Here is a 17,500-nt window from a genome sequence, read left to right as displayed (position 1 = left end):
CTCTCTCTCTCTCTCTCTCTCTCTCTCTCTCTCTCTCTCTAATCCCACAGTGAGTCATTTCACAGGCGAGTTTCTCCACTGGGGGATTGAAATCTACCTGAATAATTGATACACTTAGTAACTGACGGAATGACTGACTGACTGACTGACTGACGGAATGACTGACTGACTGACTGACCGACGTGATGGAGGGAGGGTACACTAACCGTCCACTATCCTGTTACTGAGTGAGTGACTGACTGACTGACTCATTCACTCACCGGTAAGGGAGTGAAGGAGTTAAATGTCAACACATACAAGGCGAAATTAACAAAGAAGGAGGAAGAGAAAGAAAAGGAGGAAGGAGAAAACTACATGGCGGAGCGAAAATAGAAAGTGAGCATGGCCATGAAATGTTGGAGGAGGAGGAGGAGGAGGAGGAGGAGGAGTTAATTAAGGGAGGAAGAAGAAACATACGTTGGTTTGGAAGAAAATGTGTCTATGGAGAGAGAGAGAGAGAGAGAGAGAGAGAGAGAGAGAGAGAGAGAGAGAGAGAGAGAGAGAGAGAGAGAGAAAGGAGAAAGTGAAGGAGAGGTTCGAAGGTTGACTTGGAACGAGAGAGAGAGAGAGAGAGAGAGAGAGAGAGAGAGAGAGAGAGAGAGAGAGAGAGAGAGAGAGAGAGAGAGAGAGAAACGCCGTGTCTAACAATAGAAAGGGGAAGAATGCTGAAAGTGAAAGGAGAGAGAGAGAGAGAGAGAGAGAGAGAGAGAGAGAGAGAGAGAGAGAGAGAGAGAGAGAGAGAGAGAGAGAGAGAGAGAGAGAGAAGCAGTTGATTTCTCGCCTTCACAAATGCAACGTGGCAAGGAGGAGAAGAGGAAGAGGAGGAGGAGGAGGAGGAGGAGGAGGAGGAGGAGGAGGAGGAGGAGGAGGAGGAGGAGGAAGAAGACATATCAAGCATAAACGAGAAACAGCAGACGGCGTGATGTTCTTATCGATGTTGCTGTTTAGATTGACGTTCTGTTAGTGGTGGTGATGATGGAGGTAGTGGTAGTGGTGGTGGTGAAGGTGGTGGTGGTGGTGGTGTCATTCCCGCGTCTCCCTGCATGTGATAAAGGAAGGGAGGGACGTGGGAGGGAGGAATGAAAGGGAAAATGAGTGAGGGCGCGTGAGAGGAAACAGTGTGATGGATGCTAGAGAGAGAGAGAGAGAGAGAGAGAGAGAGAGAGAGAGAGAGAGAGAGAGAGAGAGAGAGAGAGAGAGAGAGAGAGAGCAAACTAGAAACCGAAACAAAACGTGGAAAAAAGTGACCACAATGATAACAGTAAAAAAGTAAACACATGCTATTACGATTATTATTGTTGTTGTTGTTGTTGTTGTCGTTATTATTATTCCCATCATGTCTACCAGGTGAAGCCTTGAAAGGAATAAAATGATAAAAAACAAAGCAGAAAGCAAACGTAAACAAACATAACATTGAGCACTTATAAGGTAACAAGGACTGACAATGACTCTCTCTCTCTCTCTCTCTCTCTCTCTCTCTCTCTCTCTCTCTCTCTCTCTCTCTCTCTCTCTCTCCCCATGTGTGATTATTGGAAAAGTAACTGTAGAAAACTTGTAAGAACGTCAATGATGATAATAATAATAATAATAATAATAATAATAATAATAATAATAATAATAATAATAATAATACTACTACTTAATAATAATAATAATAATAATAATAATAATAATAATAATAATGACATTCTTGCATATTCTTCTTGCGTGTCTGTCATGTGTCAGAGAGAGAGAGAGAGAGAGAGAGAGAGAGAGAGAGAGAGAGAGAGAGAGAGAGAGAGAGAGAGAGAGAGAGAGAGAGAGAGAGAGAGAGAGAGAGAGAGAGAGAGAGAGGACGAGGAGTCACACGTCCCCCAAAATCAGCTGACTGACTGACTGTGTGTGTGTGTGTGTGTGTGTGTGTGTGTGTGTGTGTGTGTGTGACGGCGCATTCTAGCAACAAACCAACCGTGAAAGAAAGAAAAAAACAAAGCACGAGAGAAAGAAGGAAAGAATAACTGACTGGAGTGATGACGTTTGTTTAAATAAGAGTCTATGAGTAACACTTAGAAGGAAAACGAACACAAAGAAATAAACGAAAACAAAACAAATATACACACTTAAATACCTTAACCTGAAACACACACACACACACACACACACACACACACACACACACACACACAGGTAGAATGATTAACAATGCCTTTACACCGCCCCCCCCTCTCTCTCTCTCTCAGTACCTACCTGCTGGGTGAGGACCGGGTCGATCTTGGGCACCTCCAGTTCCTTGAAGGGCTGGGGCGCCGCTCCCTCGTACTCCTTCAGGATCACCGTCTCCTCACGCACCACAAACACGTCAGGATACCTCACCAGGAAGTCCCTAAACTCCTTCACGTGCTGGCCGGAGACATGGCGCACCTCGGGGGACGCCTGCGAGCGGTGACCCAATAAGGACTTAATCGGCACCTCGGTCCCGGCGCCGTACTGACGAAGTTTCCCGACGAAGTAGTCCACCGCCTCCTGCTGGTAGTCCCTCTTCCCCAACAGCTTCCCGGTGGGGTCGTGGGGGTTGGATATGCCATTGCTATAGTTGGTGACGCTCACGTAGTCATCCTCGAGGGTAAACAGGGACGGATATTGCTGCAGGAACTTTCTGAGGCCTGACTGAGAGCCCCCTGCAATCTGTCTCATCTCCTTGGTGAAGCCCTTGGTGCCGAACTGACAGCTCAGGTCATGCAGGGTCCTCGGCTGACCCTTGTCCATAAGACGGTCCAGGAAGAATAAGAGAGTGAGGTTTCTGACATGGTCGTAGTCTTTACTGTCCATATTCACCGGTAATAAGTGAATGATTTGGCGATTGGGTCGAAAAACATGAGGACGCCCCCAGAGCACCGCACAACACCCTCCACCTCCAACTGCCACAACCACACTGAGGCCACTCCACTAAAACCACACTGACTGCTGCAGCGTCCGCCAACAATGCCGGATTCCTTCTTTTTATCCTTATTTTAACGCAACATAGGTTTCCACTTGTCGTATTTAGATGTTTATTATACATAACTTATATTTTAACATAAATGCTATCATTTGCAAAGGAGGAGGAAGTGCATTTCTTTTTTGTGTTCGAATATACTACTATCTTATTTTACGAGGGTAGAATATGTAGAAATATATAGTTACTTTAAAAATATTTATTAAATGTTTTTTATATCATTTCAATACGTTACGACCATAAAAAATTCCTTCTAGTAAAAAAGAAAATATCCCCCGAGAAACCCAAACAATTCTGCTAAACAGGATAACAGTATATCTGGAGCAAATTTCAACATAGAAAGCGCATAAGATATATTTTCTCATCATAAATTAACTCATTCTTAGTATGAAATACGCAAATAAAATCAATGTCACTACCAAACTCCACCAAAACAATAGCGACATCTGGCAGCTGTGTTTGTTTACAAGTGGTCGTCGTCAGGAGCATCGCTAAGGAAAGAAACGGAACTATACAAGCCACGAATCTTATATTTTTTTTCGTGCATTTTTCACCTCTGCCACAGTGACACAGTTAGACAGGATGTTCATGTGTAGTGTGGGTCGTCCCTGCTCGTGTGCCAAGCAGCAGCGGGGTGTATGCGAGGCGTGAGGCTGAGAAGTAATGCGTGTAATGTAATCTGAGGAACCAACGCGGGCTATGTGATGTGAGTCTTGCTTCTGCCAGACCTGTTTGAAGCGTCTTCCTCTCTCTTTTTTAAATTAGTGAAGACAAAGCACAGAAATACTTAAGAATGTAAACCTGTGTCTGATGCTGGACTTGGTGCTTTCATTCTGAGTTGACAATGATCAATTGATTATGTGAAGATTCACATGCAGCTGATTTGTAGATGATTCATCATTGTCTCATTACCAACTCCTCCCTTTGCTGAGTCTCCTGCGTGTCATCTTGGTACACTTATGAATTAGAAAGATATTGAACATTTGTTATTTATTTATTAAAGAAAATAGGCAGTGTCATTCTCAAGAATTATTTGCTTGCTAGGACTCCTGACTTCATTTACAAACACTATTTTACAAAAACTTGACCTGAACATATTTCTTTTAATTAATTCCACCTCTTCATTTGCATTAGTTTCTTTGAATAACAAACTTATTTCATTTTGCTACATGTTAGAAAGTTTCAGTGATCTTATTTCCATAAATAAAGTTATGGTCTATTTTGCAGAGAGGATGGTGTCCACACGGGGAGTGAGGGTAAAGTTCAGTGAGGGGGAGCGTGTCCTCTGCTATGAGCCGGATCCAACCAAAGCCAAGGTCCTCTACGACTCAAAGGTTCTGGAAGTAGTATTCAACAAAGATGGAAAAGGCCGCAAGCAAATAGAGTATCTCATCCACTTTCAGGTATATCCATTGACGTCATGCCATACCAGCACTTGATAAGTATGTGTCAGTTGTGATCATGGAAGGTTGTGAAATCTCCCACAATATTAACATATTGCATAACTGGTGTTCCTTGCCAGGGCTGGAACGCCTCCTGGGACCGGTGTGTCTCGGAGGACTTTGTACTGAAAGACACGGACGAAAACAGGGACTTGCAGAAACAATTGGCAGACAAAGCCCAGATCAAGCTGTGAGTCACTATATTTTGTTTCTCTTATTTGTCTGAGCTATTATTTCAACATTATAGTATCAACACCAGTGAATGACTAAAACTCTCTTTACTGATGCAAAATTTATATGTATAGCATCTCTTTTCTTTCAGGTCAATGAAATCTAACCGCGTGCTGATAGGAGGACCACTCTAGTAAGTTTCTTCAGCAGTCTTGTCTGGCTCCCTCTTCCCTTAAGCTTTTTGTACTGGTTCATCATATGCTTGTGAAGTAGATGAATGGTGTGTGTTAGGATATCTGCATTGACGTCATTATCCAGCAACATTTCCATTTGTCAACAGGTACATAAATGTTACCATCTTCAATTAGGTAATGCAAGCCTGTGCAGCAGGGACCGTACATCTATTACGTCCCTTTGTTGCCTTTTTGTACATTCATGACTCACCTGCTGTTAACTGTTAAAAGGGAGATGAATTTTATATACATGTAATTGATTGTGATTTTTCATGTGTTGGATATATGTAGCATGTTCTGTGTTTGGCTTTATTCAGTTACAAAGTACTTCTGTGATATTTATTTGTTTTCAACTCTTTTCCAACTGTCAGCAAGGAACGGAAGAGAAAACGTCGATTGTCAGAAACCATAAGGGAGACCATTGAGAGGGAGAGACAGGAGAGAGAACAGCAAGAGGAATCAGAAACAAGCTCTCAGGTGGGTAAAGAAAATTAGTCTCATTAATATTATGGCTTGATCTGCCTATCTCTTTTTATCTCTTCACTTCCCTCTTAGGACTTCAATCAAAGGAGTGGCCATGAAAGAAAAGTTGCCATCATTGCCTGTTCTGCTGTTCCCCTTTGCATTGTGAAAGCCTCGCCTCTCATCTGTCTCTCTTCCTCCAAGGAAGCTTGATCCAGTCCTTAAAATGAATATTGTACAAGACTCAAAAGGCATGGGAAACCAAGTATGCTAAAACTGATCTTAGTTATTTTCAGCAATTGGTGTGGCTAAAGTTTGCTGTAAGGCAACTTAGCATAATGATCAATATGGCATCAAAGCATTCCAGAACAGCCACATCCAAACTGCCACTTAGAATTGGTAGAACTATAGCACTGGAATATTTATCAACAATGTAAATACATCCTATCAGTTCTGAGCCCTTCATTATTGAAGACCCATAAAGACAAACATCACTCAACAGACTGGGACAACTGTGACTGAGGAGGATGAGAGGGGATGGCCATTGTCTGAGGGTGGCAGCACCACTGGAGGCGAAGATGAGGAGGATGAGGATGAGGGCGAGGCAGCCAGTGAGGATGAGCGTCACTTTCCATTGGTGATCCCGGACAACCTGAGGGCTGTGCTGGAGCGGGACTACCACCTCATCAATGACAAGAATAAGGTGAGGGAATTCTGTGCTATTGGAACTCTTTATTCCTGTTTGTTTTATCTCCTTCATTTGGAATTGAATACATGTGATTTTAAGCCCAATTTTTTTGTCATACTTATTGTTCAGTTCTTTTGTTGGTTTGTTTGCTCTTGTTTGTTTGGAGATATTTGGTTATTGTTAACTTATTAAATGACATTTTTCTTTGTACCAGCTGCTGGACCTTCCAACAGAGAAGACAGTTCTCAGCCTCCTGGAGAACTATGTGAGATTCTTTGCCATGCGGTATTTGGCCAGAACCCGAGAGAAGAGGCGTACCGAGATCAAGGAGAAAGACAAATGCTTTATGACGTGAGTGGTGGCAGCTCTGTTGCCTTTCCATTTCTTTTTGGCAGTGAAATTATTGGGATATTCTGTACCACTGTGCAACTGACCCTCATGTTGTGTGGTGGGGTGAAGGTTGGCCCTCTTTCTCCAAGAGGCCTCTTGGCTTGAGTGTATCTCTTTAAGATGCCTTGCCTCAGCTACTCGCTCCTAAGAAAGATATGAGCTCTTATACAATTAAAAATAATGGAATGAGATGATGAATAAAGATTAGATGTCTTTGGTTTATAAGGCACTACTTATGAGTATGTACAGGACTGCTAAACTCCACCCACAGGCTAGACTTGTGCAAGGAGGTGATGGACGGCCTGCGTGTGTGCTTTGACTTCCACATTGAGACTCTGCTCCTGTACGCCCCCGAGAGACGGCAGGCGGAGCGTCTACGCACTGCACAGCCAGTCTACTCCAAGCAGTGAGTGTGCTCTATTAACTGTACATCTCTATGTCATCTTTATTATTGCATACATAACACATTTCATGGAAAATTTTAAATTAATACACCTTAACAAATATAGCAGAATTCCATTACTGTAGTACTCTTCAGTGAAGGTATAACCCTCATTGATGCAGATTTCTACTACATAATAATTTTGATGGGAATTCAGGGAGGTGGATGGTGATGGGCCGGTGGTGGTGGAGGACCGAGAGAGTGTGGACAGTTTGTGTGGAGACAAGGATGATCTTGAAAACGAGATGATGCGAGCCAAGGCAGAGCTCACCCAGAAGGAGGAAGAGAAGACCAAAGGTAAGGATTGGAGTATTCTGGTCTTACTTTGTAGATATTAAGTATCTGGCTGCAATGCACAAATATTATGCTTTACTTAATTATTTTAATTTTAATGTTTGTGTTGAAATTTTCATGACAGGCTTACTTTACTGATCTTGTACCACTAAGTTTGGTTCTGCCTCCAGAGAGTGGGGGAAGACGAATGCTACGTTCCAAAAGGCCTCTGTCTGGAGATTCCTGCTCCAACACCGACCGGGAGAAAGGTGTTTCCCTTGCATGGTGAGCAACGGCTGTCTTCTTTCAGGGTAGAGAAGGAAATACTAGCATTAGGGGTGTTATTACTACTAAAAGTATTACAGCTCATATTATTATTATTATTATTATTGTGACTGGAAAAGACCATTAATGAGAAGTATGTCAATATGAATTTTGCTTCAAACATTCTCAGAATCCAATTCTTGGGTTTTCTCCAAGCAAACCACATAAGTAGCCTTTCTTTTACTTAAAAATAGTTCATAATATTTGTCATCATATACTTGATATAACAAAACAAAGTCAACTGTCACCAGCTTGAAAAGACTCTTAGGTGCAGATCATGCATTGACAGAAACAAAATACATGACAGGGGAACATTACATGAGAGGCCATGCACATCATGGCACCTGTACTCCCAGCTACTGGGATGGAAATTGTAAAGTTCATTTTAGTATCCCATAGCTACGTATCCTAGTTGCCACCATAACAGTAAAGGGTACAGTTTTATTGCCAGCTCTCATGTTAATATGGCAGTATGTGGTGTCAACTTAGCCACCATGTGGGTCATGCAGAACATTGACCTTTGGATGGGCTCTGTGTCTGTCTGTCACTGAATTGACGGTGCAGAGCGGCCACACATGTCTGAACAAAGGAACACAGGGAGATGTTGATCTAATAGTTGGTGATTAAGCTGGAGCTGAGTGTATCTGTAACACTCATTTGATCTGCAAATGTCATGCTGATGCACTTACACACACCCAAGAAGAGTGGTTGCAGGAGGCACAGCAGCAGTTGGAGAACAGGAAACAGGCATGACATTCATGTGTGTGCTAGTCAACCAAGTATCAAGTGCACTCTATTTTTCATGCAGCAAGTGACTTCACAGACAGTGACACAGGCTGAGGCACAGCAGGTAGTGAAGCAGTATGATGTGTGTCAAGCCATTGACTGCTCCAGTGAAGTGGCAGCATGGATCATTAAGTGTGACAGAGACATGGTGGTGTTTAGGTATAGATGTCACTCACCCCCCTTGGATATGGTTGCCTGTCTGTCATCGACTGCAGGCTGTTCAGCTTTAGCTCATGGAAACAGTTGCTCTGGCCCATTGGAGGCACTGTCCTTGGTCAGCTGGAACAAATGTTCTTGAAATGAGAAATGATTTTTGAACTGGTCTGCAATAACAGTAAATTCTGTGGGCTGCTATTCTTAGCCTTTGCAGCATTCTGGAATGTCACCATGCTACAGGACAGCATATACACTTACTGGAAATGGTATTGTAGAGTGGAACCACTGTACAGTGAAGGTGATTGCCACCTGAAAGTGCTTTGGCCCATCTGTACAGTATCACTCCTCACAATGAAACAACAGTGACTGACACACCAGCAAGTTGAGTATACAGGTATGAGGCATGAGACTGTGTGCATCCTGCTGTGGATGCCATGTCTGGCAGTAATGGAGGAGAGAAGCATACAGTGGAGGATGTTGTATTGATTTGAAAACATGGTGAATGCTGCACTTCAACATCGCAGCTTGGTATTTGTGACAGTGCTTGAGAGTTTGGGGTAGAGAGGATGACTATCCAGTGGTGAGGTGTAGTGGTTGGACCAGACTAGCAGTGTCAGATGGCCAGCAGGCTGTACAAACACAGTAAACCTCACCAGTGTTTTTCACTAGATGTCACAAGATCCTAAGTCTTTTTGTCTTGGATATAAGTAGGATCAATGGACTTGCCATACAGAACATGAACAGAATGTTATGGATCCTTCAAACATCTGGAGCTTGATCTTGTTCTCAGAGATTTTAGTGCCCACTAGCAAGTGGCAGGTGCCATTGCAGTACAGTCAGTAGCAGTAACTACAGAGTTAAGTACAGAGTGAGAATTGGATGGGCTTACTTTTAGTGAACTGCAAATAAATATACCTTTGTTTAAAAACTAAAATAAATGATGCTCCATGCTTTTATTAACTTGTAATTCCATATGCTGATAATGTATGAGGTATATTGTTCATATTTGTGTGCATGGATTCCAGCGAGTCAGGACGCAGCACCCCCACTACTGTGACTTCTGTGGGTAGCACAGCTGGCGTCAGCAGCCTAGGCCGTAGCACCCTGCCGTACGCCAACCTGCAGCATAACCAACTCCAGGACTGGACTCTGCTGCCTGACCCATACAGACACCCTCCTCCTCCTGTGCTGCTGTACGGCCACATCCACCTCCTCAGGCTGTTTGGTAGGTCAATGCTCCACGTTTTAATGTATGTTGTTTTGATTTGCTGCTTTATGTGAAGTTTTTGTAAGATAAGAATATGAAAGCACTGAGTGCAGTGCCAAGGCAAATGTCCATTATGCTTGTTTGCATTGTATGTATTAACAGGCCAGTGGTGTTGTGGTTAGTACCCTCAGCTCACAACTGAGAGGTCTCTCAATCACAAGCCAGATAGAGACAGTTTGGATTTGTCTCATTTTTTACTGTAGCTTGTGTTCACTTAGCAGAAAATAACTGACAAGTTTTGGCATCCCTTCCCATTAACCACTACAGTAGCCTTTATCTTACAGTTGACTCATATATGTAGCCTGGTGGAAAAAAAAATGTTTAAAGAACGCTCTTTAATATTTTTTTTTCCAACAGTAAAACTGCCAGAGATCCTGTACAGAATGAATCTGTCTGAAAGCAAGAAGAAAGCCATCAGCAAACACCTTGACTTGTTCCTTGAGTAAGTATTGTCCAAAATGCATAATGAAACTCTTAATGACATTAAGAAATAAATATTAAAGAAATGAAAAGGCTGAAAATCATGAAAGTTCGTGATATGTTCTTTGATGCATACTTTTGTTTGTGTTTTACAGGTACATCAGCACACACAGTGAAGAGCTCTTTCTTGAATCACACTACATCAACAACATGGATGTGTGATTCCATCAGGATCTTCACTTTAGCTCAGTAAAATTCATATCATCATCTAGAAATCTAGACTGAACTTAGTACTATAAGGGATGTCTGTTTCCCATGAATGGGAGGTATGGACAGCACTAAAACAGCATTATATGCAACAGGTATGCCTGTGAAGCAAGGATTTGTAGTTGGGATTGATAAGGATAAAAGAAAAGTAGTTGTGGATGCATGAATGAACTTATGACTTTGACAGTCTGTCGGAAGGATGTTCCTCTGCATCTGTCTTGATCACTTGGTCAACTCAGGTGTGGAGAAGAGGATAGGTCTGTTATTGTGCAGCAGAGGGGAAACCACCTCTGCTGTAGTGTCTTGTGAATTTTGTTGGACTGCAAAGCTATCTAAAGCTGCATGTTGCAGTAAGGATCAGTTCTTTGTATCCTAGAGACTTAGAGACATAGATGTGAGGGAACAAGTGTGAAGATATTGCATATAAACAACTTGTCTTGGCTGCCCCTTATAAGGGAAATGTCATCTTAGTTTATAGGTTGTTAGACTTAAGACTTCATCTGCAGAAGGGCAGATCTTCAACTCTTATAACTTATCAAAATGTCCCTGAGATGTAAAGAATGTGTGGCAACTTTGCATGTATGGGGTAAGGCCTTTGGTGAGGCAGACAGACAGGAAGCTAAGTACTCATCAGCACACAGGCCTGTGACTAAACAGAGTACTTAGCTGGAGCTTGGTATGGAGTGTCTGCCAAGGATGGTAGTGAGTTGAAAAGGAGCGTTGGTGTGAGCTGGGCACTGGCTGGAATCTGATGAGAGAGCAGGGTATGTATATCCAACCGCTTCTTGAATGTGACTGACTTCCCACTTATTGAGCGGATTGATATCAGTTTGCTCCAGGACAGTGAATCTGCTCGATCCGGATCCTCATTGTTTTTTCCACTCATTGTGGTGGATTGTTATATTTTAATTGAACTAATTCCCGTCACCACCAACTTCTCTGCTGGAACAATAGTTCTGACAGAATGACAGAAGTATTGCAAAGCTGTTATGTTATGAAAACCATGCAGTATGTCCCTCTGTCTGCACCATGAAAAGAAACAAATAGTGTTTGGCAAGTTCCCTGTGCACATTGTGTTAGCTACACTGCTGTTCCTTTAGGATCAAATACATCCCAAGAAGGAGAGTAGTTTTAACTATTGTGAAAGTGACACACTATAACAGGAAATTATAAAAAGCCATGGAAAACTATTTTATCTGGAATTAATGACTACTGTCCACTTGTTGTGTCGTGTGCTTCTGCTAGAGTACAAGACAAAAAGATTGAGGCTGGGAGTCCAGTAATCCCTCTCAAGAAACATTATCATAACTCTGAATAATTCTGAAATAGAAATCTTGTGCCTGCCTGGACCTATAGACATGCAAGGCTGGGTAAGTGCTACAGATGTGCCAAATGATGTAATTGATTTCATCAAGTGATAGTTTGCATTTGGTTGTAGTTTTCTTTAATCTAAAGTAAAATACAAATCCTCTGTAGCAAAGGAAGTATGTGCTATATACTGTGTTGATGTCATTAAACACTGTGCTCCAGTAAGTCTTCATTTGCCCTGAATACTTATACTGATTTATTAAGAGGTATCAACAGCATGCACTTAACCATACTGTTTTTCTCATATAAAATCTGAATATATGTTTCTATAATGCTATACATATTAAATCCACTAAACTAACATTTTTAACTTTAAATTCTGCTGCTGCTGTTGCTGCGGCATTTTCATCATTGAGAGACAAGTGCTGGATGGAGTGTGACCATAGCATTGCAACTTTTAAAATGTCAATTCAGTTGCAAAATTAGTTAAGCTCTTAGAACAAGCAATTTCCGGTGCTATCAATTATAATTGCAGCAGCCATGCAATATGTGTAGTGTCAAATCCCATATGAAAAGCTCTGTAATAAAATTAATGCACTAATCAATATATATACAACAATTAGCCTTCCCCTGATCTTATCCATAAGTTTCTACCAAATACACAGCTATTCCAGGCCACCCTTGCAAGCCTGATCTCATCCATCCACACAATCTGCATTAAAAGGCTTTCACTCCCCACCAGCAGTCACACTTCACTCATAACCTTTACTGAGCCATCAATTGAGCACAGGTGACCTACTCTGACAGTGATATTTAAAATGGACACATTTCCATAAGGGAATCAAAGAGCAAGGATCACCTGCCTGTCAGTCATCACCTGGAGTGCTGGTGGTGGAGGTAATACATTTAATGCTTCCTGCTGTTTTTTGGGATTCCATCTGTAAAAGGAAGAGAGATGATTACCTGTAAAACTGTGAACATCAATTTTGGTGGCATGGTAGACATATACCACTGATTTTTCAAAGTTTGAGAGAATATGCAAAAGAAATATGATTACTTGTAAAACTATGAACATCAGTCTTTGTGGTATGGTAAATGTTACAGATCATTGAATTTTAAAAAGTTAAAAAGGAAGATACAAAATAAGGATGATACTTGTGAAACTTTAATCATCAATCTTGGTGGCATGGTAAATATTATATACACATATCTGGATTTTACATGAATAAGAGAACCTGCAGAAGAATGAGTGAGGGAGATATGAGTTTATCCTCCTCTTTAGCAACTCAATGGGAACAACCAACACAAAGCAAGTCATACATTTCATTGAGTCTATGTGAAAGTGTTCATATCATATCATATGCCCCTTTTTTTTTTTTTTTCTTGTATGATTTAAGGAATCTATGGTTGACTTTATACTCTGTAGGGTAGATGTTTTTTTTAGTGGTGATGCATTGGTGGTGGTTGTAATAGGGGTGTTGCAAGTGGTGACTGTGATATGGGGGGTATTTTTGGGATGGGGATGGGGAGTGGGGAGTAACTGTACCTGAGGGTAGGGAAGTGCAACTGCCATGGGGGGGAAAAAATCAAATCAAGGAAAATATGCTAAAGTACTTTACTGTTTAAATTGTGTTACCTCTTTTTATACCCACAATAAAAGGAGGGAAAAAATGTCCCTCTACTGTATTAAAGTGTACTATCACCGCCACCACCAGCATCACTATGTACAAAAAAGACGAGAAAAGATAGAAAAATAATTAAATAAATACACAAATAATAACAACAACAATAATGACAATACTAACAACAACAACAACAGCAATAATAATAAATCATACTCTCACTTAAGGTACATAAAATAATAAAACTGAGATTAGAGTGTTGCTTTATTAAATATTTGTAGTGATAAATATTTTCCTCTCTCTCTCTCTCTCTCTCTCTCTCTCTCTCTCTCTCTCTCTCTCTCTCTCTCTCTAACTCACTCCCAGCTAATCTAATTCAACCACAGGTCCGAACTAAGCCGATTTACACTCATCCATATCGAGTTTCTTATTTTCGAGGTTTCACAGAATTCGCCTCCACCAGGGAACAAAAGAAAACGTAATATATTTATTTACCACTAACTATAAAGAAAAATCCCAGTGAACGCCGCGATACCCGTCAGTTCATCGTACATCACCTGTCTGCGGTTAATTAGGTTAATAGCTTCCTCATTATTCTCCAAGAGCGTGTTATCTATATTTTTTTTTCTTTTTCTTTATATTAGCGGGTAATGTAAAGATGTAAATAAATCACTATATATGTAAACACGTGATATTTAAGTGATTTCAGACCGTTTCAACATTTTTTTTTTCCTGCGATATACAACAATTCAAAGGACTAAAGACATTGTATGAAGTAAAAAAAAAAATTACGCATTCATAAATATTTAAGAGGAAAGGTGTTCAGTTCCAACTCTTATAATGTTTGTAGGTGGTTGTGAAACAAGGAGAAATGTGTAAGAGTGCTTATTGTTATAATAAGGCAAGATGCACCAAATGGTAGTGGAGAGGCGGATTAATTTCTAATTAGTACGGTGGTTTGTAAGGGTTTAGAAGTTTATTGGTTAAAAATTTTTCTCTCAATAAGAAAATTATATATATATATATATATATATATATATATATATATATATATATATATATATATATATATATATATATATATATATATATATATATATATATATATATATTATTTAACGTTTTAGAAAAACAATTGATGGGGAACTTCTCTATTGACACTTTTCGTGTTTCATCCACCAGTGTTACCACCACCACCACTATCATCACCACCAACGCCAACAGTGCTGTCAGTAAAAATAAATAAATAAATACTAATAGATGAATAAAAAAAAAAACTTCGATTGATTGATTCAAGGCCTGCTGTGTTTTTTTTTTTATTTTATGCTGGGTATTGTAATGTTTCAGTTACATATTTACAACAACAACAACAACAACAACAACTGCTACTACTACTACTACTATTACTAATACTCTATTTCTTATTCTTTGGAGCTAGCATCACCGTCAGCATCATCATATTCGTCGTCGTCGCGTCGTCGTTGCTGTTGCTGTTGTTACTCCCCACTACTGCTGTTGTTATTGTTGTCATCATCGCCGTAAATGTTGTTGTTCCGGCTCTCGGCACTGATGTTCTCGCCCTCTTGGAGTCACGTGAGCGAGACACGAGCGCCGCCCCGCCGAGCAGCCCCGTGATGTGCCGGGCGAGCTGGGACGGCAATTACCCAGACAGAGTTCTCCCGTTTGGGGAACTGAAACCCCAGTGGGCAGCTAATACTTCCCCATTTATGAGTTAACAAAGTTTTAATTGACCTCTCGTTCCATCGCAGGTCGTGGCCGAGGAGGAGGAGGAGGAGGAGGAGGAGGAAGAGGAAGAGGAATGATTATATTAATGGATATGAAACGTCGAGGAGGATGAACAGAAGCATACAAGGCACACGCTATTCCCATGTAACCTCAATTCCATTATTACAGTTATTATATCTATTGCCTCATTCAATACTATTAGAGACTATACTCTCTCTCTCTCTCTCTCTCTCTCTCTCTCTCTCTCTCTCTCTCTCTCTCTCTCTCTCTCTCTCTCTCTCTCTCTCACACAATTATCACTCATTTTCCCTTCCAGATTTCACTTTCCTGTAATTTTCCTTTTTTCCTTTGTTTCTTTCTTTCTTTTGCAAAACTATTCCTACACTTACTTACATAGACTCTCTCTCTCTCTCTCTCTCTCTCTCTCTCTCTCTCTCTCTCTCTCTCTGACGCGAAGATGGCTAATTTCACTCTCCGTGGCCATTTCGGAGGCATTAATTTATCAGTCCAGGCCTTTAAGCGTCACTGGGTCTGTACCGGAGCTGGAGCAATGACACCTCGACCACGAAATGAAGCTTCGAACCAGCAATCACCCTCCGTCACGCCCCCGCTGAAGCCAAATCAATATAAACGTGGAAGGCGAAGAAGAGAAATTGGAGAGCAAGGCCACAGAGTCAAGGTCAAGTATAAAATTAATTGTATAAATGCATTACAGTGAATGAATGAATAAAGCAAGGAAGGAAAGAAGGAAGATCTAAGAAGCAAGGAATGGAAAGGTCTAATGAGGAAAGAAGGAAGGAAGGAAGGAAGCAAAGTCTGAGAAAGAATGAATGAAGGAGGGAAGGTTTTTAGAAGAAAGGGGAGGAAAGGAGGGAGATTGAAAATGAAAGAAGGAAGGAAAGAGGGCCGGTCTAAGAAGGAAGAGATATTAAAGAAGAAAGGAAGGAAGGAAGGAGGGGAGGTCTAATAAGGAAGAAATGAAGGATATGAGCTTTACGTAGGAATGAAGGAATGAAAGCCTAAGAAGGAAGAAGGGGAGACTTAAGAGGAAAGGAAGCTCTCGGAATGAAGGAGTGAAGGCCTAGGAAGGAAGGAAAGAAGGAAGGAAGGAAGGCCTAAAAGAATGACTCGCCAACAATCGCATTAGTTTTACCTTGTTACTGTCACTTTTGCAACTTTCGCATCTTAAGTCTGGAAAGTTTAGAAAAATTATCTACTAATTTCCAGCAAAGTAGAAGTGTGTGTGTGTGTGTGTGTGTGTGTGTGTGTGTGTGTGTGTGTGTGTGTGTGTGTCTGCCAACACGTCACGCCTGGAAATCGCAACTTTGCAATCACCAGCAGTCTGAATGGTATTTTAGTCCAAACACAGCCTGTTAATTACTGCAAAGTCGTGTATTTTACGCAAAACGCCCTAAACGTCTAGCATTTAAACACAAATTGTCTTTAATGGGCAAAATTTACATATTAATGCCTGGTGGCGTTTCACTGAGAGCTGCGTGTTGTCTCGTGTCGACTCTGGAAAAAAAAATACCTGTTAAATCTCACCTGTTTATTCTTCTTATGGATCCACGATTGCCAATAAGAATGTGCAAGACTTTCACGTTAGTTTCTGTTGTCACGAGAAGCTGCAGTGAGACAGTCTACGAGTATTAGTAATCTTATGCTACTCGATGGAACGTGGCGCTTGTATGAGTAAAGGTCTATATGTGTTGGTCTTGTATCTCTCTCTCTCTCTCTCTCTCTCTCTCTCTCTCTCTCTCTCTTCACACCCACATATCCACACACTCATTCTACTTGTTGTTGCAGAGCGTCAGAATTGCAATCAGTCTGTCAGTCAATCAGTCAATCAATTTACCGTAACACACACACACACACACACACACACACACACACACACTGATTCACATAAAAAAAAAAAAAAACAGCAGCAACAGCATTCTCTTGTCTGTCTGGTTGATGTTGCTGTCGTTGTTGTTGTTGTTGTTGTTGTTATTGTTGTTGTTGTTTATATTAACAGTGGTAATGACAGTTATTTTGCTGCAGTAGTAGTTGTTTTTAGTGATGAGTGCACTAGTGGCGGTATAGATTATGGTGGTGGTGTGGTGGTAGTAGTAGTAGTAGTAGTAGTAGTAGTAGTAGCAACAACAACAGCAGCAGCAGCAGTAGCCAACTACCAAAACCCTATAAACAAACAAACAAACAAACAAACAAATATACAAGCAAACAGATAAATAAACAAAATCACCACGTCTATTTTTTTCCGCATGAACAGATCTGACTGCACCTTTCATTTCAGCGGAGTGGCGCTATTGACAGGGCAGCCAACAAGTCAGCCCCTTCTCTATTTATTTATTTCACCCGTGGCGTGTGGCGAGCAATATTGCGTGGCTACAAACACCGTGACTCCCCGTAACTCACCGTGACTCACCTGAACTTCACCCCTCACGAGTCACAAACGCATCCTGCAGATAGATAGATAGATAGGTAGAC

General features: G+C 41.1%; 2 protein-coding genes and 1 long non-coding RNA gene across 4 annotated transcripts in view; 1 reads left to right on the top strand and 2 right to left on the bottom strand.

The window, feature by feature from the left end:
* The window catches only part of LOC135107971 (egalitarian protein homolog), a 59,530-nt gene extending 56,541 nt beyond the window's left edge, over positions 1-2,989 (bottom strand). Inside the window, exon 1 of the mRNA XM_064018467.1 lies at positions 2,266-2,989. Coding sequence (XP_063874537.1) covers positions 2,266-2,847 — 582 coding nt within the window. The 5' untranslated portion in view covers positions 2,848-2,989. The remainder of the gene's footprint in view (positions 1-2,265) is intronic.
* A 476-nt stretch (positions 2,990-3,465) lies between these two features.
* On the top strand, positions 3,466-11,863 carry LOC135107972 (male-specific lethal 3 homolog). Its single transcript, XM_064018468.1, has 13 exons — positions 3,466-3,719; positions 4,241-4,416; positions 4,536-4,645; positions 4,778-4,819; positions 5,231-5,336; positions 5,824-6,024; positions 6,224-6,360; positions 6,671-6,805; positions 6,999-7,138; positions 7,306-7,399; positions 9,406-9,605; positions 10,005-10,089; positions 10,223-11,863. The coding sequence occupies exons 2-13, from the start codon at positions 4,246-4,248 to the stop codon at positions 10,287-10,289; spliced, it is 1,488 nt and encodes a 495-aa protein (XP_063874538.1). The 5' UTR covers positions 3,466-3,719; positions 4,241-4,245; the 3' UTR covers positions 10,290-11,863.
* The window catches only part of LOC135107974 (uncharacterized), a 98,288-nt gene continuing 88,066 nt past the window's right edge, over positions 7,279-17,500 (bottom strand). The window contains exons 4-6 of one of the 2 annotated variants that reach the window (XR_010272077.1): positions 12,520-12,580; positions 8,401-8,503; positions 7,279-7,417 (exon numbers count right to left, since the gene is read on the bottom strand). This is a non-coding gene — a long non-coding RNA (uncharacterized LOC135107974). The remainder of the gene's footprint in view (positions 7,418-8,400; positions 8,504-12,519; positions 12,581-17,500) is intronic. The other variant, XR_010272078.1, reaches the window with a different exon arrangement.

This window comes from Scylla paramamosain, chromosome 16 (genome assembly GCF_035594125.1).
Source record: "Scylla paramamosain isolate STU-SP2022 chromosome 16, ASM3559412v1, whole genome shotgun sequence".
NCBI classification, from domain to species: domain Eukaryota; kingdom Metazoa; phylum Arthropoda; class Malacostraca; order Decapoda; family Portunidae; genus Scylla; species Scylla paramamosain.
Note: the sequence above shows the minus strand (reverse complement) of the source record. Positions and strands in the feature narration are given on the sequence as shown.

Coding starts and splice junctions, on each gene's coding strand:
- LOC135107972 (XM_064018468.1), top strand. CDS start 4,246: ATGGTGTCCACACGGGGAGTGAGGGTAAAGTTCAGTGAGGGGGAGCGT. Junction 7,400..9,405: donor AAAGGTGTTTCCCTTGCATG/GTGAGCAACGGC, acceptor CATGGATTCCAG/CGAGTCAGGACGCAGCACCC. Junction 10,090..10,222: donor CACCTTGACTTGTTCCTTGA/GTAAGTATTGTC, acceptor TGTGTTTTACAG/GTACATCAGCACACACAGTG.